This window comes from Megalobrama amblycephala, linkage group LG8 (genome assembly GCF_018812025.1).
Source record: "Megalobrama amblycephala isolate DHTTF-2021 linkage group LG8, ASM1881202v1, whole genome shotgun sequence".
Classification (NCBI taxonomy): Eukaryota; Metazoa; Chordata; class Actinopteri; order Cypriniformes; family Xenocyprididae; genus Megalobrama; species Megalobrama amblycephala.
Genome location: NC_063051.1, coordinates 4,443,694 through 4,471,671, shown reverse-complemented (window position 1 = coordinate 4,471,671; position 27,978 = coordinate 4,443,694). Strand labels below are relative to the sequence as shown.

Genomic DNA, 27,978 nt, shown 5'->3' with positions numbered 1-27,978 from the left:
TAGTGGTTTTGTGATGACTCTTCACGAGAGGATTTGTATGACTGTGCGGTTCAAATGCTAAGCTCAAGCAGGTTACTGCAAATACTTATCTGGGATCAGTTTCCCCCCTGGCCCTGTGTCACCCTGACAGTCATACAGGGAACCGCGGAGCTGATCTGAGACGGAGCGCGTTATTGTTTGTGTGTCAGTCTTGCAAAGGAGTCAACCTGTGCTTTCCAATTATCTGTAACAAGACATAAATGAATAGTGTTGGTTCTGTGACTCACAAAGTGATGGAGTGAATAAACAGCAAGATCTATTAGACGGCTTGGATAGAAAGAGTATGGGTAATTATGGCGTACAGGCCCGAACACAGCACAGATAGATGGAGAGAGAGCGAGAGAGAGAGACAAGAGGAGGAGGCTTGAACTGTATGTCTGCTAAATTTATCATGAGCCCTTTGGGAGCAGTGAAATGAGAACAGTGGCCTATTACTGCTAAGAAGGTGTTTTATTGAGAATATGCCGACATTCTGCCCAGGGGAGACGGCATGGGAGAGGGGGTACGGCCAAGTGTGTGTGTGTGTGTGCGCGTGTGTGTTCATATGCGCGGCTGCATGCGTTATGTGTGCATACTTGCGCGGCTGCTTGCCTTTTTGCCCTTGCTTGAGCATGTGTGTGTTTTATATAAGTGTGTCAATGTGCGCACTTCTGAGAGTGTTTGCCAGAGAAACAATGAAGTATTTAATTATTCACTAAGGTACATCATGTATAGACTTTTAACTCATCAGTAATTAATACAGTCAGTCTTTGATGGACTACAGAAACTGTTGTTTACTGTTCCACAAACTATGACACTACAAAGTTTTTTAGACATATGCAACATAAATTCCACTACGTGAATATGATAATTATTCTGTTGTTGTTTGTGTCGACGGTATGATTTATTATGTGATACTAGCACAATATTTTCTTATAAGGTTATTACTTTTATAAGGGTATTCATTTATTTACTTATTTTAGTAATTTATATGCATGTACAGTATGTGTGTGTATATATATATATATATATATATATATATATATATATTTTTTACTTATTTTTTTGTGCATGATTTTTATATTGCTATTGTCTCAATCGTTCCATTTTAATTTTTCAAAATGTTTATAATCCTTCATGTATTACATGTATTATTTACATAATGCAAAATATAAATATTACTTTTATCTTGCCTAAATATATTTTTATTACGTGCAGGAGCTTTTCTTTAAAAAAAAAAAAAAAAAAAAAAAAGCTAATATTCTAATTGTAAAACATTTGTAAAAACTATTGACTAACTAAGGCAGTAAGTTTAGCATTGGTATTTGAATGTGTAATATAAAATTTGCCAGTAGAGGGCGAAGCAACTTTTCTGTGTTTTTCCCTCTTTTTTTTAATAAAAAAAAAAAAAAAGTGTGAGAAGGTGGTGATGTTTTAATCACTTGCTAGCTCTGAGCACTTATGTTCTAACCGTTCACAGCAGAAGTGGAGCCGCGGTGTGTGTTATTTTATGTTGTGGAAATTAGTGGATTTGGATGGGAGTTAGACTGTGAATTGAACTCACACACACAGTCAGTCTGTGAATTGAAACAGCAACCTTTTCAATATTTATGGTATGTCTCTGATCAAATAGATTAAAATGTACACTTTAAAGTGTTTGAGAAATATTAGATTTATCATAACATTTTATATTAAAAAATTATGAATTTTTTTTTTTTACATTTATGTAACTGTCATTTATATGCTTAAAATAAAAAATAAAAACTAAATTCTCCCTTTTTTCTTAATAAAATGAAGAGCCAAGCTTGTGTTACTATAAACAATTCCACTTTATAAGAACAATAACAACTTGCAGATGCTCTCTGTTTCTCTCTCTCTTTCTCTCTGTCAGATAGTGTTTGCTTATCTGTTGTTTAATTAAAGGGTTTCTTTTCTACACTCTTCCATTGTTTCACCAGCATGGACAAAACCTTTACTAGGGTCAAAGGGTTAACAGCCATCAACTGTGCTGCTTTTTTCATTTTGTTTTGTTTAGGTTCTTTTTGTTCTCTCTCTCTCTCTCTCTCTCTCTCTCTCTCTCTCCCTCTCTTTCTTTTTTTTTTAATAGGGTCCCACACAAAGGCATTGCTTCACCTGCCCCCCCACCCCCCACCTCCAAACACACACACACACACATACACATGGCCTGCGGCGGCCCCTGCCGCTGCTTGTGTCCCCATTTGAATTGATTATGTTTAGAGGGCTGCTTGTGATTGGTGGAGAAAGGGCGTGGTTGATTGGATAGTTTTGTATCTTGTCAGCTAGGGAGCAACCTTGCGCGTGCAATCTGTCCATATCCCCGGGAAAAAGGCTCGAGACGCGGCAGCACACGCACACGCTCGCTGTAAACGCCTCTCTCTCTCTCTCTCTCTCTCTCTCTCCCCCTCTCTGCCTCTCGCTCTCTCTCCCTCTCCGCTCCGCGACTTGTGTCTTCTCATCTTCCGCGATCCTCCAAACGGCCCAGCTTCACTCTGTTTACCCTGCCAGCCAAATGGAGTTTGTCAGGTTTGTCAATATGATTGATTCTGTAATTTTTCAATGAAAGAGCTGTTTCTGTTGCCGTAGAAAAGTTTTAACAATGCATTAGGTCCAGGGGAAAAGGAAAAGAGGCTGATTTCTCTGCATGCTGTTTGTATTTGTTTCTATCATGCTGGTTGGTTAGGTGACGTGTAAACACTGTGATGCGATTACAAGTTGATGTTTGAAGCTTCTCCTCTCACTTGCAGTTTACAAGCGCAGGATTTTAATATGAGGCTTTTGGTAAATGTTATTCTGTGCTGTACATACATGTTTTTAGTTACAGACTTTTTAGTTATGCAGAAACTTGTGCAGCTTTTTTCAGTTGTAGAAAGGTTTTTAAGATTGCACTTGCTACGCAATGATTATATTTTAAGTTAGATTGTTTAGATTTGTATTGCATTCTTGTGGAAATAAGTGCTTGCTGGTTGTGTGTGTGTGTGTGTGTGTGTGTGTGTTGGGGGGTTCTGTTCCCCTTCACGGTTACCCACATTTAGAAAGGGGCAGGAGCACTCTCCGATTTGACACTTGTGTCGTGGGCCCTAGTGTGTGTGTGTGTGTGTGTGTGTGTGTGTGTGTGTGTGTGTGTGTGTGCACGAGAGTGTGACCGTGCACATGCCAGTAGTGTGCTCGTTGAAACTATGTCAAAGTTTTGACACTCTCCTGTACTGGATTTGAGGGCCGTTATTTTCTTCGATTATTAAAGCAAATGATTTAAATGCTGCTTTGCGATAATTAGGACACAAATTTCTGGTTGTTGTCATTATTTAGAAGGGAATGATTGTGAAGGTTGGGACTTAGGCTTGAGTACGAGGATGGCAGGAGAGGACGGGAGAGGTAACGACTGGACGTGTGGAAAGTAAAGGCTAAACAGGGAGCCTCGCGGAGGGTAATGCCGCACAGCTGTGACCACCGGGCCCCTTCGTTTAGAAAGCGTGAGAGCTGATTGGGCTGACAGTTTGTAATCAGACTTGATTTATTGTTCATTAGTAGTGCATTAGGGTCCGCTCTGGCTGGGGCCGAACCGCATTTATGTCGTACCCTGACAGGCCGTGAGCCTGCCAACACCTGTCATTTCTACCGCTCGGCACGTATTAGTGGCGACAACAATGTTGGTGTGTGAGAGAATATTCACATGTGTGTGTTTACTTGAGACTGGAGAACAAGCAAACTGTGTGTGTGTGTGTGTTGAATAGATATTTCCCATAGGAAAGGTTTTTTTTTTTTTTTTTTCAAGAAAGAGAGGGAAAAAAAGAGTTGGGGAGGGGGGTTATCTGGTCAGTCGTTCATGTGACTGACCTCTTTCACAGACATCTTGCTCTATATTATGTGGTAAGAATCGAGAATACTTTGGTGATGACACACGGCATTGCCAGCTGTTCTTTTCTGTTGTATTTTTCCTTCATTCTCCCACAGAGGAAAAAGATAAAGAAAACTTGTTTTTTTCTAAAGATGCATTTGTTCTTCCTTTTCTCCTACACTGTTTCCAGAAAGCACACCAGGTGAGCATCCTCTCAGGAAAGAGCAGGGAAGTGACGAATTGCTCTGAAAGACAATTTTATGATATACAGCAAAAAAAGGTTGCGGCTTCTTCCTCGACTCACACATCTGCAACTTTTTACTTTCTAAACTAATTTTAGTGCAGATTTAGATTATATTTGATAGAAATTTTTAGCAAAATGTTTGATTTATTTAACAAATTACAATAAAGATAAACTCGTTTATGTCTTCGTTGTGCATATTAGCTCTTGCCACATGCTAACAGTATCTTCCACTCAACAATAATCAACCCTGACAACAAACATCACAACGTGGCTGATCAAAACACAAATCGCAATTTACCAAAACCTTCATGTGATGTCATGGAAACAAGGATTAGCGTTGTTGTCATTTGGCGTTGTGCAGAATGAGACCTCTCCCGTGCGAGGATTTGACGACCATTGTCTCGAGTAAATTCTCAATTTGAGGGGGATTTGTGCGACTGTGATCTTAATTAAATCTCCACCGACTCCAATAACACATCTGAAGGCATGCGCGACGTTGCGTAACCTCGCTGAGCTGGTAAACCATAAATCATATCAGCGGGATGAGTAGAGCGAGGGGGGGTGGGGGGGAGGTTAGGTGTAAAGTGGTCGAAGGGAGTTTGTCGACACCATTGTTTTTAATGGCACATGTCAGACTGAGTTGAGCGGGAGACATTCAGCGGTCTTGTTTTAGTGTGTGTGAGGAGAGTCACGTCAAGGGTCACCTGGGGTTGTGTTGAGGTTCAAAATGATTATTGCTGCCAGTCATGTCTGTAAGGTTGTTTTTACGAAATCTCTACCACAATGTCATATTTACCAGTGAGAAAATGTTTTGGGAACATGTTAGTAAAGAATCATGGTGGTAGAAAATTGGGTTTTGATTATAAACTGTAATTGTAAAACATGTTGTAAACTGCTGATGAAGAATAGTTGGAATGGCTTGCAAAGAAAAATATTACTAATTTAGTCTAGTTTTTAATTAACCAGAAATATGTCCTATAATTCTTTGTGGCAGCACAAGAATAAATATTTAATTAAAAAATAATAATATAAAATTAATAACAATACATTTGAAATATTTTTTATAAGTTGCTTGTGATGTTCCTCATTTGTTAGTTGCGTTGGATAAACATTAAATAAATTTTACAGTACATTTAATGCACATCCTTTGCTCTTTATTTAGTGGTACTAGAACTAAACAAAGCTGTCTTTGTTGGGAAGTGAAAACTGGAAAAATAACTATGAATTTGCCCAAAGGGTGCATTTAATTCTGACCACAATCACTTGAGCATACAGCACGTCGTAATTTCTGAACTCATAAGTAGGTACTTCCCAGGAGGACTTGAAAGCAGTAGATGTCAAGGGTCAGGATATTCAATATAAAACTATAAATATGAATTCAATATGCTGTTTTCATTGTGAGAAAAATCAGTAAAAAAAAAAAAAAAAAAAAAAAGGGATAGATTGTGTGTTTATTTTTTGTGCTTGAATCCCACTTAGCCAACACATCAAGGCACGACACATGCCTGTGCCACATCCATAATGCACTCAACCTCAGTTTGTGCGCAAGATTAAGTGAGCATCCCCAGAGGGTCCTGGGGCTGATGGTCCACCCCTTCGGGACACCCACCTGCAGTGGGGTTTAGTTAGTGTGGGAAAGGCAAAGCTGAACCTCATGCTCTCCTTCGCCCCTGCTTGTTTGTTTTACGGCAGACCGGGCCAACTCTGCTGAGAACTTGTTTGTTTGTGGTTTAGAAGTTAATTAAAGCGCAATCTGGATTTTTGTTTTTACAGTTGCCTTGAATGGGCCGCTTTCCCCCCACAAAATCTGCTCGGTAAATGGGCAGAAAATGTGACTATGATTATCCTGTTTATGTGAACTGTAAACGGGCTGCGCGAGAGCCAGAGCGAGGAAGAGGGAAAGGAATTATTCACCATTCAGAAGCGGCTGGGGAGATGAATATATCTATGCTTCAGCCCTAGAGTTTGTTTTTGTTTGTTTGTTTCATAATAATAATAATAATAATAATAGTACATGCATGTTTTCATAAATGCATTAATATTAGACAAGAATATCTCCATTTATTACATTAGGAATGGAAATAGAAATTTTGGAAAAAGAAAAACAATTCTAGAAATTAAAGTTGTACATTCAAATGAATAATTACAGAATGCACATAATATGAAATCCTTTCTTTTTTTTTCACGGCACGCCGTGCCAAATGAGCGTACGGACAATGCTATTCCCCATTTCTCCGGACAAGGTAAACCAAGAGGCTTCAAACAGACCAAACCTCCTCTGATTTCTCAAGGGCTTGTTATTTTGTACTTCTCAATTCTATTTGATGTCCTGACAAAACAAGATGACACCAGGGAGCTGGCATTAAAATTTGATTTTCTTTTTTTTTTTCCTGCCCTCTTTCTTTCTTTCTTTCTTTCTTTGCAACCTGTTTCCGTACGGCCAGTTCAATGTACGAGACGCTCTGATTGAAGTTGCCCCCCTTCACTCTTCATCTTAATTGCCTATCTCTCTTTCCCGCTTTCTCTCGTTCTCTCCGTGCATGACATTTTGCTCTCTCAGGAAGAATGCGTTCTTCATTAAGTCAGTATCAGTGTTTCTGAGGTTTGTCAGATGTGTGTCAGATGTTTCCTCGTTAGAGCCGTATTTTTGGATGCCGTTTCCTGCTCATAGTCATGGGCTGAAGATGAACTGGACGGTGGATTTGAGCGCCAGGCTCAAATGAGCTGGATCCGCAGCTGCGTCCAGTACATTCTTCCAGCTGGCATTGCGATTCAACACATTCGAGTAAAAAAAAAATAATAATAACATTATACTTAATCGTTAATTTTAACCCACAAATGTTTGCACTTTTATGTTTGATTGAAGAGGCAAAGCGATTAAAATTAATATATGTTTTACATAATATTTTTTAAATGATTTTATTATTTTATCTTTTTGTTACATTTTACCTATTTTACATTTTGTTTCTTTTTTTACATTTGCATTTTGTTACATTTACCTACTTTAGCTTTTTGTGTTTTTTTTTTTTTTTTGTTTTTTTCTCTTTTAATATTCATCTTTTCATCTTTTTTTACATTTTTATGCTTTTTTTTTTTTTTTTTTTACATTTAAAAGTTTCTTGCCGTTTTTAATATTTTTTTTATTTTAAAACATTACGTGTCAGGCTCACTTATACATTTTTGCAGATTGCAGATGTTTGCATGTGTTGGCATGTGAATGTTGAGTGTACAGCGTATGATGTGTGTGTGTGTATAGTTTGGGTAGGGCCTGTGGACAGCAGGCCTGCGCTAGCACATTGCCTACAGTCACATAGCAGCTGTTTGAGTATGTTACACTTTCTGTGTGTATGTTAATGCGCTACACTCACACCTGGCCTACACCTCTCCACAGTGAAATTCATAACCGTCAGCTTTCTCAAGTTTGCTCACTTTCTTTCTTTCTTAACAATTCTTTCTCTCTCTTTCTTAGCAAACAAGTCTTGTGCTCTTTAAAACTGCCCACATGACGACTGAAATATGCATTCATAAAATTCATTCTATCTCGTTTAACCAGATATATGCTTTATCTCATAGCGCTTTCATTATGAGATGGCTTGAAATATGTATTTGTTCTTTCCTCACCTCTTATCAAGTGATATGGCCATTTACCACAATTCATAATTTCATTCCGCACACTTCCACAATTACGGCCAGAGGAGAAGAGCGAACAGCTCTGAGCAGTAAGCAGCGGTATCCCTCACTCCTCTTAAGTGCTGCTGATATAGTGGCCAGGATGATATTTTTCAGCTGAAGTGCTTCTCTTCTGCGGCAGGCCTGTCTTAAAGAGATTCCAGCTCATTCACCAGCGGATTAAATGCTAGTAGTTACAATGATCAATAGGTTAAGAGGAGGCCCATCCCTCTCTCCACTAATGACCTCAGTGGTAATGGGCAGTAAAATGTGAGCTGTAATAGCCTTTCCGCTAGGGCTGAGGTTTGGTAGAAGTGGACACACACACACACACACACACACACTCATGCAGTAAATGAGGGTGTGAAGCTGGTGTCAGTGTGTCTCTTAAGGTGTGGATATAAAGGGTTTAATTGGAACAGGCTGGCTTTGTAATTTGTTGTGCCCTGAGAAGTTAGTAAATGTTTAGTTGTTAGTTTTTTACAAAGCTTTTACATTTGCATCAGACGTTTAAAAGTCTTTATTTGGTAGTTGGAACTGCTAAGTAAATTTATGTTTCGAGTACAGTTCCACCTTTTACAAAAAAATTATAAAAACGCAAATTAAATATGTTAGTATATTAGAACATTTTTTGTTTGGTAATTTCAGTTACGATTATTTAATTTTTTTTCAGAAATGTGCAAAAGAAAAAAATTAACTCATAAAAACAAAGTTTAATACAAGTTGTAATGTTTGTGTTTAAGTTGTAAGCCTTTATTTGGAATTAAGAAAAAAATTGTTCAAAGCCTAAAATTTTTTTCTCAAAACATTTATGAAAATTTTACAAGAAAAAAATGTGAAATAAAAATTATGTCCAAATTAGCAAGTCCATTTTATTGCCAAGTGTAAATGTTTGTATTTAGATTTTGTTGAAAATTTAAGTCTGATTAAATCAAATTCGTAAGTAAATTTAAGTTTAAAAAAAAAAAAATCAGTTTCTCTTTCGAACTTTCAGTTGTTACCAAAAAATCGGAAACATCCAAATTGGCAATTATAAACTAACCAAATTGGCAAGGATTTCAGTCAAGTATAAATGTACAAACGTGCCACTGGTGTTGTCTGTGTGTTTTCGCTCGTATTGTCTCACCACCCACTCGTCTGCCTCTCTGACCTTCAGAATAGTTCATCAAAATTAGTGGCGCTGAGAAATAAGGACATGAGTGCATAATGACTGTGAAATGAAGAAATCAAGGGGTGCAGCCTATGCAAATGGTGCGCTAAGCCAAGTGAAAAATGGGCCGCATATTAAGACGTAACAACCGTGTGTTGAGGCGCCTGCTTATGTGTTCAACTTTGCTTCCAAACACCACATATCCATTTTGGTGATGAGTTTATAACAAATTCAACCCCGTCTTTGTGACATTGCATGTATTTAGGAAGTTCATTCAAGGTGTTTTGTTTTTTTTGTTGTTATATTTAGATTAGTTTGAAATGGGCGGAGGCAATGTGGAAGTTAGCCCCGCCCCTTACGGAGGGAACAGATTCATCGAGATGTGACAAATTCAAACGCTTGTCAGCGGTTTTGAATCAGAGATGCAATTGGGGTAACCTTGGTGGAGGGAAACTGTCGCCCTGATGTCTGGACAATCAGGAGCAGATGTGAGACATACATCTGCGATCTCGCACACGCTCGCTAAAACACGCTGGGGATATGTTAACAGTTGCAAATGCCCGCCGCTATCAAGTTCAGCACAGACGTGGTTTGTCACCCAATGTCACAAAGGAGATTTTAATGGCACGGCGTATCATAGAAAAAGGCTGACACTGAGACGCACTCGTGTACCGTATTCACACAGCCTCTCCTCTAATTAAAGACCCCTGTCAACAGCACGAGGACCCTCTCAATGTCATCACACGTCATTTTCTTTTCTGGCCATAATATGTGCACCCTTTTTATTCTGCTTGAGCTTGTTTGTGTGCCCTTTAATGTGTTGTTTTCATGTATTTTTTTTTTTTTTTTTTTTTAGAGAGGGACATTTTTTTTCTGTACTCATAAATTGTTTTGACAAACTAACAAAAGAACACAGTCGACAACGCATCCTGCACTGACACGGTTACATTCATGTTAATTGATATTCAGCGATTTTAAGTTTATGTACACAACGAAATGGTACACCGTGAGAGTTGTGACCCATTTTAGTGAAGTATCGCAGGGACAAGACGCTTCACGCTGATGAAGAGGGGAGAAAACAATCATGAAAAAAATGATAATACAAAACGTATTCACACAGTCACAAGCAAAACATGGACAGCACTCCAGAATAATGGCCAGTGGCCTTGTCACTGGAGTGGGACGTTTGATGATGGGGACGCTGTTTGGTTGTTCGAGTGTGTTTGTGTGTGTATGGGTTTTCTCTTTGTATCTGTCAGTCTCCCATCAGTCAGTGCAGCTTTGGCTTCTCGTATCACTGGTTCTGAAAGCTCCTCAGGTGGTTTTTGAGAAATAGATCTTGATCTCATAGCACATTCATCTGGTGACAGGCTAATGATAGGACATGTGTTATCTTTAGTGTATTATCCAATTGCCATTGTATTCATATGTTCGTCCTCTTTCTGTGTTTGTGTAGGTCCCAGTTTCTGTTGCTATGATGACACCACAGGTCATAACTCCTCAGCAGATGCAGCAAATCCTCCAACACCAAGTTCTGAGCCCCCAGCAGCTCCAGCTGTTACTGCAACAACAACAAGCACTGATGTTACAGCAGGTACAGTACTTGCTCTCGTTCTGTTTTATACCGTATGTATAATACTTGTGCTTTAACCAACACTATGACATTACAAGTATTTGAATTAAATAATAAAACAATAAGCCATGAGGATCCATGCGTCACAATGCGCCCATGTGCCAATGTGAAGCGGAGTTCAATATATAATTAAATAACAATTTGGAATATAATATATTAAGATATAATGTATTATAGTCATAATCTATTATAATAGTATATATTATAAAATAGCGACAACAGCAATATGATAAAAGATGTTGTCATTATTAATATTTTTTTTTATTAATGATCACAGTGATTCTTATGGCAAGTTATAGCTAGTTTTGCATTAATTACATTTTTTATTATGATTACAAAATCATAATATGTTAGTCTTGTAGCAACGTGATGTGCAAATTTCAACCATTTTGTCTTCAAACGTGGCTCATCCAATCAAATTTTTGAGCTGGAACTACAATTACTATTAATTATTATAAGTATATGATGCCCTACAATTACAATTTCTCTTTCAATGCATCGAACATACAGTACATCCCTCCCTTTCAACTGTCTTAACTGTTGCGCAATCTATATGACAAACAAAGAGGATTTGTCATGTATGTATTAGTGAAGCAATATACACAGTTTGGTAAAACTGTGATGTGTGACTCAAAGAATTCCACACATTCTGAACATACATAATGAAGATTTTTTTCTGACTGTAGCTTCTTCCTGATTCTCAGGATATTTGAAATGTGAAGGTTATATATCATTAAGAACAGGATTTTCTATATGGTTTTGAACCAAGAGTTCAAATGAGTCACAAGATTTCACATCACAAAACTCCTTCCTTATTCCCATTCATTCCTATTCAAAGTCATTTAGAAATGACAAAAATAGTATTATGCCACACATATGTTGATGTAGAAGATTTTTTTAGTGTTTTACAGTACATATATAGACGTATCAAAGGTACTATACTCTTTTAATTCTAAGGATCAGTGTAGGGGAAATAATCTGTTTTGTAATATTATATTGGTCTTCGGGGGAAAATAAATAAAACACAGCAGAAGAAGTATAGAAGAGGCGTCTTTAATTTATGACTGTGTGACTTTGCAGCAGCAACTCCAGGAGTTCTACAAGAAACAGCAAGAACAACTCCACCTTCAGCTCATCCAGCAGCAGCATGGCAGCAAACAGCAGAGTAAAGAGGTATGCTGACTGCATTACTTTACACACACTCTCAGCCCTGGTGTTCATTACCTGCCCCCAATGCATCCAGCAGCTGTTTCCCACCAACAGAAGTACAGAAGCAAAATCATTCCAGTGCCACTATGTCGTCTTATCTTGAGATTTGACAATGGGAAGAACCCTGTCCTGCTCTTGTATTTCTGCACCGCATCCTAACCGATTGTAACACTATATTGTAAGAATGCTAAAACCTTTTTTTAATTTAATTTAAGTTTTTGTGCTAACCAGTCGCAGGATAAAACGTTGATCTATTTCTGTGACGTCGCCCCTGCATTATAATCTCATTGGTCCAAAATCATGCTCTAGATAACTAGACACCAATAAATACACTAGATTTGGGGGAAAAAATAAATACAAAAATGTTTTCTATTTTAATTTATTTTGAAGAAATTTATCCCAGTGATGGCAAAGCTGAATTTTCAGCATTCCTTACTCCAGACTTCAGTGTCACATGATCCTTCAGAAATCATTCTGATATGCTGATTTGGTGCTCATTTCTTATATTGTGCTGCTTAATATTTTTGTGGAAACCTTGATACAATTTTTAGGATTTTTTTGAAGAATAGAAAACAGTTGCAAAAAACAGCATTTATTTCTTTTTCTTTTTTTTTTTCCCAAAAATGTTGAATGGTAGTGAATATTTTGATTGGCTGTGATTGCGTCGCTTCATATTTCCTATTCAGTGTCCGAGGACAAAAAACCACAAACTTGGTTAGGACACATTGTTAGAGTTGGCCCAGTATTTTTCTCTGTATTTTTCCATGCTTATTTGGCAATTTTGTTACAGTGAAATGTATTAAATCAATCTGAAAGTACTTATTGGCCAAAATATTTAACAAACAAACATTTGGGAGAATTTCAATGGTCTTTGCGATTCTGCAGAGAATCTGACTGCAGAATCTGTATAGATCCTATTATGAGTTGTCTGTGTATTTATATATAAATGTACAATATGAACAGATTGAAGGGCACGTGAGGTTTCCCCGTTGACAGAAATATGGCACAGCACAGTTGTTGTATATCTGAAGTGTTCTACCTCTTTGTCTTTCTCTCTTCCTTCATTTTAAGGCCGTATCACCAGCTGTGTTTCTGGCTGCTCTAATGACAGCAGGATAAGGCAATGCTCTGGACAAAAGAAGCGATTATTATGCGGTCAAAAGCAGTTCAAAGACAATCAAAGTTTCACTTCTTAACTTCCCCACCGAGAGATTCGTTCTGTAACCGGAGAGAGCGTATAAATGAAGGCGAATGTTGTAAAAAACACACACACACACACACACAGCCATACACACACTCTCACATGCTTACTTCAAAGTCCCCCAGCTCGCTAATTAATGAACTGGGGGCTTCAGTTTGGACAAGTTGTGGTGTGTTGCCTCCATAAATCAATGCGACAGGATTGTTTCTCTTGCCTCTGACAGAAGCTGTCACTCTTTCTCTCTCTCTCTCTATCTCTCTCTTTCCCTTTCTCGTGTTAGAAGGACAGATGAGGGGAAGGGAACTCTAGAATGGGAGGGGGGTTGAAAAAAGGAGGGTGGCACCGTCAAAAGGAGAAACAATTGATCAGCTGAATGGAACGTGACGAACAGGAAGAAAAACACCATTTTAAAGAGTATTATGTATGATCACAGGAATTTGATGCAGCCCTCGAGAGGCTCTCCTCCGTCTGTGCGTGTTTTTCTCTCGCGCGCGCTCCCTCTCTCCCCCTCCTTCGGCTTTCTCTCGCGCAGCCATCAAAAGATGGAATAGGAATTGTTGCAGCGACTCCCCCCACGGGGGTCAGACAATAACCCCCCGCTGCTGCTTTGTGCCTCTTTTATTTAAAAGACAACAAAATTTCTTAGGTTTTCAAAGATTTTTAACTTTGGATTGGAGGCGAGGCAATAAAAGGGCCTGCCAGCGTCAGTCTGGATCATGTTGTCATCTGCTCTGTTCTCGCCTCTCTCGCGTGCCACTCCGAGTTAACCTCCCATTCGCTATGCCGGGCTGGCGTTAGGTTAACGCTCGTGCGCGGAGGAAGATCTCAAGCAGCCCAGGCCATCCTTCAGGGTGATGTACAGATAAAGAAATAAATACACTTTATAATACGGTTCAATTTGTTAGCATGCAGTAGCTATCATGAACTTACTGTGAACAATACTTTTACAGTATGTGTTAATATATTTTTTTGTTTTTGTTTTTTTTTACAAAAATACATTTTAACATTTCGATTTTAATAAATGAATATTAGGTAACACTTTACAGTAAGGTCTCATTTGTTACCATTAGTTAATGTCTTACCTAACTTGATCTAACTAACAATGAGCAATACATTTGTTACAGTATTTATTCATTTTTGTTAAATGTTAGTTAATAAAAATCCAGCGGTTCATTGTTTCCTCATGTTAGTTCACAGTGCATTAACTAATGTTAACAAATCCAACTTTTGATTTTAACAATGTATTAGTAAATGTTGAAATTAACATTAACTAAGAATCATAAATGCTGTAGAAGTATTGTTAATTGTTAGTTCATGTTAACTTAAGTAGTTAACTAATGTTAACTAATGAAACCTTACTGTAAAGTGTTACCAAAAATTACACTAGTAAATGCTGTAAAATTATATAATACCTTATGCATCAATATTAATTAATTAAATTTTTTTAACAATTAAAGTCAGCATGAAACAGAAGTTGCAACTTTGTGGCGTATAACGGCTTCTCAAACTAAATAAAATTGTTGGACGGGACTTGAGTTTTCCATCAGGATTTGATGGGCTGCCCTCTCACCGGTGTACATGTCATAAGAGAAGTGAAGAAATGTCATTGCAAGGGGGAGAGGAAGTTATTTTGATTAAGTATTACGTAAATGTAAAAATAAAAGGATGTGCTTGGATAAATCACTTATAATAAATGCAGCAATATTCCAGAAAAAAAATAAAAATTGTCAATTTTGGATTCATGGTGACTTTAAAGACATAATGAAATCAAAAGTGACCCAATTTATTTTATTAATAAATGTTTTATATGCACAGTTAACAATATTAAATAAACATGTTTTTCACATGCTTTCCTAAAAATGCAATTTTCTCCAACTCAGAGTTATATATAGCCAATTTTCACAATCCAGTCAAATCACAAATTAAATCAATTTGGTATAGTTTTTAATTTTGTGCTATGTAGCTTTGAGCCTTTTAAAGTGATTTAAAAGTAGATGATGGCTCTTATATGAACTTATGGTGCTTTTCCACTGCATGGTACGGCTAATTTTTGGGGGGTTTCCACTGTGTACAGTACCTGGTATTTTTTTTTTAGTACCACCTGGGTTCCAAGCGAGCCATACCGATACTAAAATGTGATGTCTGAACACTGCAGATCACTGATTCGTCAGAGAAAATCATCATTGGATTCGCGACAAGGGACACCAAACCCGCTAGATTTAAACATTCAGCAACAGCCACCGCAGTATCATTTGTTCGCACAACATTTTTAAATGACCGTTGCACGCAACTTGAAAAAAGAAATGGCTGTATCGCGGTCAGTAGACGAGGTGGCAGCGCAACTATAACAATCAGCCTATAATTCAACCCACTTTGAAGCGGTATTAAACTGCAGTGGAAAAGCAAACTGAGCCAAAGTACAGCGCGCCGAGTCATACCACGCATTGGAAAAGCTCCTTTATTTAACAATTTAAAAACAGTCATTTTCAGTCTCATCTCATCATTGCATATTTTTTAATGGACCTTTTGCTTTTAAGTGTCAGGATAGCGAAAGAAAATACAAGGGTAGTGTGATCAGGACATGACCCGGACCTGAACCTGCTTCTCTCTGGGAGCACCACAGCGTGTGCATATGTTGTGCTACCGCTGCACCATAGCTCTGACCATTGACATTGAAGCATTTGTATGTTTAAAGCCTCGTGATCAGGGTTAGAGTGGGGAGAGAGAGAAAAAGAAACAGACCTTTGACAGGCAGATGAGGATGGGTGGACCATGAATGAAAGTGGAAAAAAGAGCAAGCACTTTATCAGGCTGTTTCAGATCTGTTCTGGGTCTAAAGGTTGACCTGTCCGCGCCTGTGCTGCGGGACCTTTTTTGTGCGCCTTCTGTTTGGAGAAGTAAACACAAAGTGAAGCATCCTGTGTTTGGGAAGAGGGTGCGGCCCACAGCTTGGCAAAGACATGTTTGCGCTTTAATGTACCAACAAACATGATCGTCAGGGTCTGGTTTTTCACCTCGGGTCCATCCGAAACCTTCCAAGGAACAGTCCCGTGATTATGACGGATGTTTAGTCGTTGTCACAAAGCTATTATAATGCATTGAGGAGGTCATAAACAACAGTGTTAGTGTTGAAAGGGGTCAGCGGTAGGGTTCAATAGCCCTGTATCTCCATAACTTCGCCCATTTGTTTTAACTGAGGGGCGATTGGGGATGTTAGATAACTTCCTCCCATTTATCGTTCTGACGACGCAGCAGTTCGTTCGCCCGTTCCTCCCTCTCCTTCTGTCTTTCAACACTCTCTTTTCCCTATTTCCCTTCCACTTTTACTAACTCTCTCCCCTCTTCCTCTCAAAATTTCCTTTGGCACTTTCCTTTCTCATTACACTCCGTCCCATCTATCCAGATGTGAGGGTGTATATTACCGTAAGACACAACACAAACTTCCTCATGATATGATACATAAATTGCAATGCATGTCATGATTTAAAGGATTAGTTCACTTTAAAATGAAAATCACCTCAAGATTTAATGAACACAATTGGAGTTATATTAATAAATATCCTGACTCGTCCAAGCTTTACAATGGGGAAAAAAGCGTAACTGAGGTTGCGTCAGTTATGCTATTTTCGTAAGTTGAATATGGAAGGAGTAGGACGTAGCATAAGCATTTTGAACTGTGAGAGGCGTTACATAGGTTGAATACGGAAGGCGGTCTAGTGGAAGCTAGATATTTTACTTTATAACTTGTTAAATATGGATATTTTTCTTACACAGATGCATCGCTTTACTTCAGAAGGCTTTTTCCAGAGTGTCCACTCTAATGCATTAATGAAACACAAAAATTAAATATATTTATGAAAAAATATAATAAAAATAAAAGAATATTGACATAAGAATGTAAAATATCAATGAACTTAACCTTTTGTAAAATGTTACCTTTTAAAACAATTAAAGACTTAAATAAAAAATAAAATTTACCCTGTTTATTTTATGCATAAATGTTTTAATGTGCATAATTCATTTTATAATAAAGAAGAAAAAAAATCATAGTCTTGCATCCAAATTTTCCCTGCCTCAGAAATAACTTGATAAACATGAGAAAATTAATCACAAAATAAAAATATATGAAATTGGCACATATACCGCTCAGCTCTCCTATTGGACGGTTACCCTGTTACTTCACACCCCTGATTTATCCAAAGGAGACGACGGTTGGCTCCCCTGGCTCTGCACTTACGCAGCGCTGAATATTAAGGAGCTCCTTTCAGTCACAGGTTGTTTGCGGAGTTATGAATGGCCATAATTAAAATCCTGTGGCTCTTATTAGGAATGATTAACAACATTTCATTATTTGTCACAAGCCTCCCCGACTCCTCGTTAATTAAGAGGGTACGGGAATATGGGAAAGTACCTGCCCGTGCCTGTTTGTGTGTGTATGTGTGTGTTTATCGGCCCTGAGTGAATAAGTATGTTTGTGCACGTGTTGACATAATTGTTTGTGAGTGTGAGGATGATATGTAGACCTCTCATCCTCTCTCCGCTCTCCCTCGGCAGGTGTCTGCACAGCAGTTGGCGTTCCAACAGCAGCTGCTCCAGGTTCAGCAGCTCCAGCAGCAGCATCTCCTGAGCCTGCAGAGACAAGGGCTGCTGTCCATTCAGCCTAACCAGACTCTGCCCCTGCACTCCCTCACTCAGGGTAAGAACAAGCACACCCATCGTCCCTTGAGGGGATATTCACACTGAGAGCAATGGGATTTGCTGAAAAAAGCTTATGAAAAATGCAACGAAATTATTCACAAAATTACAACAGGGTTTTTCATCAGCCTCCAAGAAAATTTCACTTCTTTTCACACCGCTTTCTTGCTATGGCTTTTCTATGTTTTTCTATTATGTTTTTTGTTTGTTTGTCTATAGATTGCAACATCTGGGTAAAAACTGAGGATCTGTAGGGATTAGTTTTTGCGATCCATAGGCATGCAATATGTATAGATGTATGTATTTATTTATAAATAAATGCTAAATGTGGGGGGAAAACAATAGCCAAGATTACACACTCAATATGAAGAGGTCTTACAGGGATAGTTCACCCGAAAATGAAATTTCTGTCATTAATTTCTCACCCTCGTATCGTTCCACATCCGTAAGACCTTCGTTCATCTTCGGAACACAAATTAAGATCTTTTTGATGAAGTCTGAGAGGTTTCTGTCCCTCCATAGAGATCCAACACAACTACCAATTTCAAGGTCCAGAAAGGTAGGAAAGACATCATTAAAGTACTCCATGTGACTCCAGTGGTTTAACCTCAGTTTTATGAAGCGACGCAAGTGCTTTGTGTTGTATCTCTATGAGGGGGAAAACAAAACTCTCCGATTTCATTAAAAATATCTTAATTTGTGTTCCGAAGAACAAAGGTCTTACGGACGTGGAACAACATTAAGGAGTAATTAATGGCAGAATTTTAAGGGTGAACTAACCCTTTAAGGGGATATTCACACCGAGAGCAAAAGGAAATGCTGACAAAAAGCTAATGAAAATGAAATTGTTCTCAATGAAATTTTTCAAAAGATTACCTCCAAGAATATCACTTATATGTATATGTGTGGGGGAAAACATTTCAGCACTGGGACAATTTACAAAAATGTATAAAATTAGACAAAATATTGATCTCAGAGAGTATAGGCCTTTTATGTTCTCTTTGCATTATAGTTTCTTTTGATTTTCTCTTTTAGAACCTGAAAATGTCTCCTATATTTCCACTCCTCCATTGAATACATATATTTCTGATTTATGTATATTACACATATCTGTGTTTTATCTCTATTGTCTTATGTTGGCTCCTCGTCAGCTCCTAAACATACTAGCACCATTGTTTTCTAACCTCAACCCACTAAACTAGTCAAAGATTAATCACTTCACAAGTCAGTGAGTCAAAAGGTGTTTTTCCAGGAGGTGTATTGCTTTATTTTTCTTTGTCATATTTACTTAAGGAGCAGCAACAGAATAACAAAGACTGCATTCATACTGGTTTTGTTTTGAGTTTTGTTTTGTTTCTTTCAAAAGCTGACTGTACTCTCTCTGGCTAAGACAAACAAGCCCATAACAAGATAAGGCTGTATAAAGGCTGGGGAGGGGGTGCTTGGGTAACACGCAAATACAAACTCTGTTTGTTCAGTCTTGTTATTGTTTGATCAGGGCATAGTCGGAAAGCTGAGCCACTCCACATACCCACGTTGCCCTGGGGCTGGGCGAGGCAGTGCTTTACTATGCGAAGCCACAGGCTAGTGTCAAATAGGAGGCCATCTCAGTGAAGAACAATTTTATTTCTTTAACAAGTGATTGAATGACATCTCAAGCAGCCGTTACCCAGGGAACATTGCAAGCATGTAATGCCCAATCAGAGGGCAGTAATGAAAAACACAGTGGACACATGCTGTTTTTGTACTGCACAACTCGAAATATTGTTTGGATATATAATAAGTTTACTTGGCAGTGAAGGGTAGATTATTTCCTAGTTTCCTAGAACCTGTTTGTCTAGTATTAATCCAAGATGGAGGATAAACCTGAATGGGTAACTATAATAGCCAGTGGCAGATTTCTTGAATTGGTGGTGTTAAAACCAAAGTACAAATTTATTAGCCTCTTTCAATTTATTTTGGAGCTCAGATTTGGCTTTTGATTTCTCTATTCATCAATGCAATCAAACGTGTTTCTTCTGTGTGTGCGTCTTTGCATCTAACTAGAAGCATTTCTTGTCAAACGTCAGTCGGACATGTCCTACAGGTCGCCCGGCACAGTGACTGATAAAATTGGTCCCAAATTTGACTGGCATAGGGGGTAATTTCATACCCTGATTAAAACACTTGTCAGTATGTGTGTGTGTGAGTGTGTGTGTTTGTGTGTGTCCTGAACATTTTCTGCTTCACTGTTAAAAGTTATTGATGACCTTTTTTTCTTTCACACTCCACTGCATTCTTTCATGCTCCAGCAGCCCAGTTTTCCATTCGCAAGATGTAATCTACAATATTCAGTAGTTAGCTAAGTAGTTAGCATTGGTGTGATAACTTATGTTACCTCCTTATGTGTGCGTGGTGATTATGTGCTTGGACAAGCTACTAAGGAAGATTACTCGGCCAGAAACGTAGGCTGAAATTGGCTTATTTATTAGGCTATCCGACTTTGATGTGTGAATAAAATCTTTTTACATCACGGCTTCACGTTTAATGTACGGGCACATCCAGTCATTTTCTACCGGATTTCTACCCTGTTTACAAGTGTGCAAGCTAGCTCTCTGGCACAGCACAGATACCTGAGACTTCAGTCAAAACAATGTGTTTTAGTCTGTTGTATTTGGGGTTAGATCACTTATTTGACTTGTTGACGTTCAAGTTTTGGAGAGGGTCAGCTGAAGTCTGCTATGAATTAGAACAATGTGTTGGAGGAGATAAATATCATGAATGTGGTCCAGAGAGAGAAAATAACAGTGGACTTAGCAGTGTGAGTAACAGAGTGAGGAAACAAACAGAGCAGATGAATATTCAAAAAAGGCAGAGAGATGAGGTGTATTTCATCGAGTAAAACCATTTCTGTCTTCTTTACTTGTCTCACGTACACAAGGCAAAGTTTTAGGAGTTACAACCATATTTGAATATGGAGTGAATCCCCTAAATTGTCATTCTGAGTGTGTACGCAATACAGGACTCACTCCGGATCCTGCAAAAAACATTTTCTATTTAGTGACTTTTTAGAGTTTTGTTCTATTATTATTATTTTAAAAACTTTAAGGTGCAAATTTTCATGTTTTCACTTTCTTTCATTTTTCTTTTCATTTTTAATCATTAGGGATCTATTGTTTAATTAAGCATTTTGCTGAAATAATAAAAATTTCTTCATGGCACATGAAGTTTGCTTTCTCTCTTGTAAATAAGTCAACTTTGTGTGAACAGAATGGGATTAGGCAGAAGAGGCCTGGTTGTCTACATTGATGTGTCTGCCGGATTTGTGTTTGTCCCTCATTTTCCACACTATTAGCAAGTTCTCATCTAAATCTGTGCACTCCTACACACATGTTGTGAATCCCTCAAGTTCTGGAGTTCATTCTCATCCCCAACCGCACATTAGTTAAGTTGTCCAGTCAAGGGCCACAGGACACCGACAAGACAAATTTGCCACTAATATGAAAGCAGCGAATGTGACCAGGCATGATGCGCGATGTGCGCGCGGACCCATCAGGGGACTCTGGCCCCTCGTCCGGCCTCGCTGGCAGTGATTGATTGGCTGGCAGTGCGGCACTGTTTAATAGCTTCTGTAGCATTAGGGAGGAACATATTTTAGGCCTAAGGGCTGCATATCAAAGGCCCCAGTGATCATAACCCCTTTAACAGGAGGGAGAGAAGATCTCTGCCTCACAGAACAATAAACTAATAGTAGTGTCAGTTTGCCCCCAGTGGCGCGGCGGCGGTCTCGTCGAGAAAGACGTGGTCGCTGATTTCCGCGGCCCCAGCGCGCGACGGCATTTTTTATCGGGCTGCTGATGGGCCACAACTAATGTGGTTGTGAACCTTAAATCAACTTTCCGCTTGCTCGAACACGGTCACCAGGGTATCGGGGTACAAGGACAGGAAAAGGTTGAAGCGAGAGTTCGGGGCCCCTGTCTGGGTGTCGCCGCTACCTGCTGCTGTAAAAATTGAGTTGCTTCACCGGCAATCAGTCAAAAGTCTCAATGACATCCATTTTTTAAAAGCGCAAGTGTGTATCTTTGGCTTTTAATGAGAGGAGGTGCGGCACTGAAAAATGACTTGAGGGCCGTTAAAGCGATCTGGACTTTGCAAGACGGATTTAAGGACAAAGAACTGTTTTAATGCTATGTGTTATCTGCGAAATGTTACATCCATCATCCGCTACTAAATGACGATAATGCTGTGACATTTGCCAGATTGGTTGAGAGGTCATGTGAAGATACATGCAGACGGTTTTGAGAGGTCCATCTGTGAGACTGGATGGAAACCAAGACTTGGAGCGAGATATAGACCTGCAGAGGAAAAAGGTTTATGGGGGGTGTCAGACACAACAAGACAGCTCCGTCCCACTCTGTTACCCCTCTCATCAGCTCCCCTTCCCCCTCCGGCTTGGATTCGTTTCAGTAAACAGTGGTGTCGGGGTCACCTGGACTTGTGGGTAATTGAGGGAGAGTGGGCCGCCCTGTCAAGCACGTCGGCTAAAAATACATCGCACACTGTCACTGCGCTCCAAGTGGGGGGAAAATGATTGTTCCCCTCTATGTCCAAACCCAAAAACAATCACCAGCGCCGTGACCTTCTTGAATCCACACGGACAAGTTTTCCCTCCCTCACAATGACAACAGCAAAGACAAAAAACAAGCAAGTCGATACCTTCGGACAGCGCCGTCAGAGTTTCACGAGGACGTTAAAACACTGCAAGATGGCACAAAAAAGCCCAAGGAAGCGAAAGGTGGCACGTGGGAAGGTTATTGATTCGTCCTGCAATAATTTCCGCTGGCTCTTTTATATGCAAACGATCTTGTGCGAATTTATGGCAGTCCTACCAGACTCATTTCACAGTTTTTAGTCTCTCTCGCTCTGTCTCTTTGTCTCTCTCTCTGGAGTCTTAGCCGCCTCATTAGCTTACTGTTCTCCATTACTGGCATAATTAAAATCTTTAGTAGCTTATCAAATTAAAAATATTTTCTGCTGATCGTATTGAGATCTTCACCTCGCCGTTATTTTGCCACAACAGGAATAAATTAAAACGAAGCGATTCTTGCACAAATGTATTGCGCTGGAGCGCTTGAAAGAGGCCACTTCTGGTATCTGTAAAGAGAATTATTATGAAGGAGAGAGAATGAGAGAGCGAGGGGGGAGGAGGAGGGAAAACAAGGAGACAAATGAAGATAACCAAGACTCTCCATTTGCTTTCGCTCATTTCGAAAATCGATTTAATTGTGATGTTAAGTGTTTGATCCCCCACCGCCCAAAACAGCCCCTTCCCGTTTAATTTCACAAAACATACAAAGAACTTTATAAAGTCACACAGTGGGTGCGATTCATTCAGCGTTCCATTCTCATGCCCTGTTCCTGAAGTAACATAATGGTTGAAAATAATCATTCTGAACTTTTTAATTTTTAAGTGTTTCTGTGTGTATTATACACTACTGTTCAAAAGTTTGGGGTCAGAAAGATTTTTTTTAAAGAAATTAATACTTTTATTCTGGGACACATTAAATTGATTAAATGTGACAGTAAAGACTTAAATAATGTTACAAAATAAATAAATTTTTATAAATAAATAAACTTTTGAACTTTCAAGTTATCAAAGAAGACTGAAAAATATTTATCAGTTTTCCATTGAGCAGCACAACTCTTCTCAATTTTTACAATTTTTACTGTATTTTTGATGAAAATAAATTCAGACCTGTCAAGCATAAGGGACTTATGCTTAAGGAACAGTTTTGAATGGTTGTGTGTGTATGTATACGTAATACGTAAATTTTTTTTTTTTTTCATGGCCACTCAAATGGGCTAATTCATTGTTAGCCCTTCCTAATTTTCAGCCTGCTAGACTTGTACAGTCAGCTACATGAAACACGTTGAGTATGTGGGTGAGCATGCAAGTGTTTGTGTGCCTGTCACAGAATTGAGGCAACATCTTGTCTTCAAGCCATTTTTCTTCCCACTTATCTTCTTCTCTCTTTTTTCAAAGGACGTATGAGCCGCAGTGTGCTTGACTTGTTAAATGAGGTTTAAGTCGTCTGTGTCAATTGGAGGCGGTGCAAAACTTTAAGCATTTTGCACATTAACATGCTTTCGAGAGTATTACCCTGGGGGCTTGTTCGTTCTTTCACTTTCTCCCTCTCTCTCTTTCTCACGGAGAGGGATGTTTTTGTGGTCTTGTTTGTGTGTGTGTGTGTGTGTGTGTGTGAGAAAGAGCTGGCTGACTTCCTTGTCAGAGAAATAATGGTGATTATTCAGATTTCATGCCTTGTCTGTATGTTAATTATTTACTTCAAGCATGAAATGTGCGTGAATGCCAGGGAATTTTTGTACACAAACACGCTTTGCATAGCACGTAGGGGAAAAAGAGCAAGTGAGAGAGAGAGAATGGCAGAGCGAGAGGGCAGGCGCTGCGTATCAGCCTGTAGTGGAATAATTAATGCCCCCTTTTGTTTACTGAGCCCTTGTTTTTTATTTAATTATGCCATGAGTAGAACCAGATTAGCTGTTAATTGATTTAATTATCCAATTTGTTTGTGGCAGGCATGATTCCAGCCGAACTGCAGCAGCTGTGGAAGGAGGTGACAAACAGCCATGTGAAGGAGGAGAACAGCGCGACCAATAACGGTCACCGGGGTCTGGACCTGTCGTCCCCCTCCCCCGTTCCCCTCAAAAACCACAACCAGCACGGATCCACCAACGGCCAGTACATCAGCCACTCGCTCAAGAGAGAGGGGTAAGATCACCCAGCCATTGACCTGAGAGTTTGGGAGAATTGGAGACGGGTTTGGTTGCAGACTTTGGTTTCTTGGCCAATCTGAGCACAGTTTGAGACACTGTTGAAATCTCTTGTTAAACTCTCTATATATATTCAGCTGGACTGTGTTCTTGGCATCATTGAGCAAAGCAAACAAGCTTTCTCAGTGCCACTACTGAAGGTGGAAATCGCTGCCAGGAAAGGCAAGTTGATGGACAGGTACCAATTGGGCATTTCCTGCAAATGAATCGTAATTTATTGCTTCTAAGTACCTTGGAATTTTCATTAAGGACCAGGCCTGTCCGCTCAATCCTGTTCATCAGGGATTTCCAGTCAAACACCTAAGAGAATGGCGCTATTAGAAAGGTTAGATTACTGTAATGAAATTAAAATTTCTTCCTTCCTTTTTAATTATTACAGCATTACAACAGGCACGGTTTAGCGGTATTGCGCTTCAAATTATGTTCAAGGGGTGTTTTACTTTTTCTGATCGATTATTTATTTCTTTATTATTTATGTAGAAATTTGAACTTTTTTACAGTTTTCATTCTGCTTCCTGTATCACAAATATCGTAAATTATATTATACATGTCATCAGAAGAATTCATAATTTGCAGAATCAATCCATTTTGTATGGCAAATAAAGAGCAGTTAATTTCATACAGTAACAGATGCACAGCACAGCACAGCACAACTTTGCTGAATACTATAAAGCCTCTTTAAAGCCCTGACACTTAAAGATTTATTTGGAGGAAGTGTTGCATCACTGTGTCTTTAAGGAAGAGATTAATTTGGTTTATAACACATTTGCTTGTTTTCATGTGCTCATGCCTGATCTTTGAACCGCTGGTAAGAAGCCTCCAGGCACCGTGAGCTCATTTATTTGTCTCTCTCTCTTTTCACATCTGACTCAGATTTGGCTGATCAGAACCAACTTGTCGTTATGTAGCAATGCGAATGAAAACACATTTAGTACTGCAAAACAAGCTCTAGACGAAGGTAAAGGGAGAGTTCACATACACGTATATCTGCTTTTCTACGAGTGTAGAGCAGAATGGAGTTCATGACAGGTTTGCTCAACATGTCATGTTTAAACTGCCCATGATGTCACTGATGCTGTAGGGCTCATACAAACTTCTTTCTTTCTTTCTTTCTTTCTTTCTTTCTTTCTTTCTTTCTTTCTTTCTTTTGTGCCACACAAATGAGATGCTTTTCTATTGATTTATTTTGACATTAGCTTGTTGCTAAGCTTATGGTATAATGCTTTAAGCGTAGAAGTTCCATCACAAACAATATTGGCTAAAAGGCAAAAAAAAGTCATTTTTATTTACATTTAATTATTTTTTATAGATATTTTGCAGTATTTAATTAAATATAAGCATTTATAATGAATGTTTCTCTCCTGCACTTTGAATGGATTTTTTTACTCAGCTTGTTGCATTGCATTCTGGGATGTCTTTTGCATGAATGATACATATAATGCTGCCTAAATTGTAGTTGTGTGCAGCAGAGTTGGGTAATATTTCATTTAGAAGCACTTTGGATTTTATATATATATATATTAAAAAAAAGAAACTTCTTTAAAAGGGGGGCACACTCAAAATTGAGAAGTTCTGGCAAACATTCCAACAAGAGACACAGTAAAAAAGCTCTTAGAACCTACTCTTTAAAACTAGAATGATTATTTGTTGTTTTGTTTTTGCTTTGAAATCATACCAGACAGAAAAGTTCCCCTAATTGAATAATCACCCAGTTATGGTCTAGGTAGGCAGCTTACTAGGATCTGACACAGAGAAACTCACTTATTCTATTTTAGTAGCTCTTTTTCTCCCTCTCTCCCTAAGAGTAACAGTCTGTCACCCTTTTTCCTCAAAGTTCACAACACTACAACCCTTTTGTGCCATAGCAGGCTTGAAACACTCAAAAAGACATGTTGGAAAGCTCACTGCTTCTCTCTCCCTGCCTCTCGTTCGGTGTCAGAGATTAAAGAAGACGTCAACAGCAGTTTAGCACCCATGCCGTGAAGAAGGCGTTTTGTAGACTGAGTATCTCAGATCTGTCAGAAAAAGGGAGCAGGTGATCAGCCCTCTCCCTTCCTTCCGTTAGCTGAAGAATTAGTGCTAGAAATGCTTCCAAATCATTACTATTCAAATGCAAAGGCACATTAGTGAGACAGTGCTAATAACTTAGCGCTTTGAATAATTTTCCATGTAGCATTAACGTCCTTGTAGTTTTATTAGTAAATGTGTTTCATCACTATACCCTATGGGCCTCCAAGAAAACATAACACAGATTTCTACCAGTTTTAATCCGTAGGAGTTCCATTGCTTGAAATCCAGGGTTTTGAGTGGGAGAAATGAAATGTGGACTCATCCCCGCACACGAACGTTAATGAACTTTTAATTGATGTGGTTTTCCCAAGTCCCTCTTGTCGTGAAACAGGCGGGCGGCTGTGCGCTGATGGACTTGCTTTGCCCTAGCTCTCTCAGATTGGTTTACCGCCGGGGTCTTAAGCACCGCACAGGCCGTTTCATGTGTCATATAAAATCTGGCCAGTCGCTGCGACGCCTGCAACTAAAACCTTAAGTGCATCCAGCGGCATCATTCACTGTCTTTTCACTTCCGTCTTAAAGGAAGGAGAGAGAAACTCAATCACTTCGTACATGTTTAGACGCGATGCTACCCTGCTTTTAGCAGCCTCCATCGGCTCCCACTGGTGCCTGCACAGAGACAATCACCTCATGCACACCCAAATATGATAAAAGCCTTCGACGTGTCAGTCCACCCGACCCATCGGCGCTCAGATAAGGGACAAAAAACATTCATGGACCTGCATGAACCTTTCTAAGGTGATTGAAAATGTGGTGTCGGCTATCTGACCAATAGGCCCATACCTTTATTTTATTTTATTTTATTTTATTTTTTATTTTATTTTATTTTATTTTTTTTTTTTTATTTTATTTTATTTTATTTTATTTTATTTTATTTTATTTTATTTTATTTTATTTTATTTTATTTTATTTTATTTTATTTTATTTTATTTTATTTTATTTTATTCTATTCTATTCTATTCTATTCTATTCTATTCCGGGTCAGGGTCTAAAAAATATGAAGGAAAAAAAGGATAGTTTAAAAAAAAAAGAGACGCCTTCCATTTCAGCAGTTTTCACTTCTCCTCAATGGGAGGGAAAGAGTGTCACCCAGTTTGAGTCGCCCCACTTCATTCTCCTCCCAGAATCCTTTAGGAATGCTACGCTCAGGGGAATTAAAACCCAGACAATTTGTTTTAAAGAGATAAATAATCAGATTTGCCCCCCTAAACGAGCCCCTTAACCTCCCTTTTAATTGATCTTCAACTCTGCAAATGATAATTAAAACATTTTGGGGGGGTTGGGAGGGGTCCGTGTGGTTGGGCAGACTCTAAAGGATTGAGTCGGGGGTCTGGGGATTTGCCAGTAGACTTAGAGGAGGAGTGTGTCTTTGATTTCTCCCCACATGAAGATGTGAGGGAGA

General features: G+C 38.8%; 1 protein-coding gene across 15 annotated transcripts in view; it reads left to right on the top strand.

Moving 5' to 3' along the window:
• The window catches only part of foxp1b (forkhead box P1b), a 205,058-nt gene that overhangs the window by 147,982 nt on the left and 29,098 nt on the right, over nt 1–27,978 (top strand). For 14 of the 15 annotated variants that reach the window (XM_048198842.1, XM_048198838.1, XM_048198839.1 and 11 more), the window contains 4 exons: nt 10,394–10,531; nt 11,651–11,743; nt 17,535–17,676; nt 24,252–24,444. In XM_048198842.1, coding sequence (XP_048054799.1) covers nt 10,394–10,531; nt 11,651–11,743; nt 17,535–17,676; nt 24,252–24,444 — 566 coding nt within the window. The remainder of the gene's footprint in view (nt 1–10,393; nt 10,532–11,650; nt 11,744–17,534; nt 17,677–24,251; nt 24,445–27,978) is intronic. The other variant, XM_048198849.1, reaches the window with a different exon arrangement.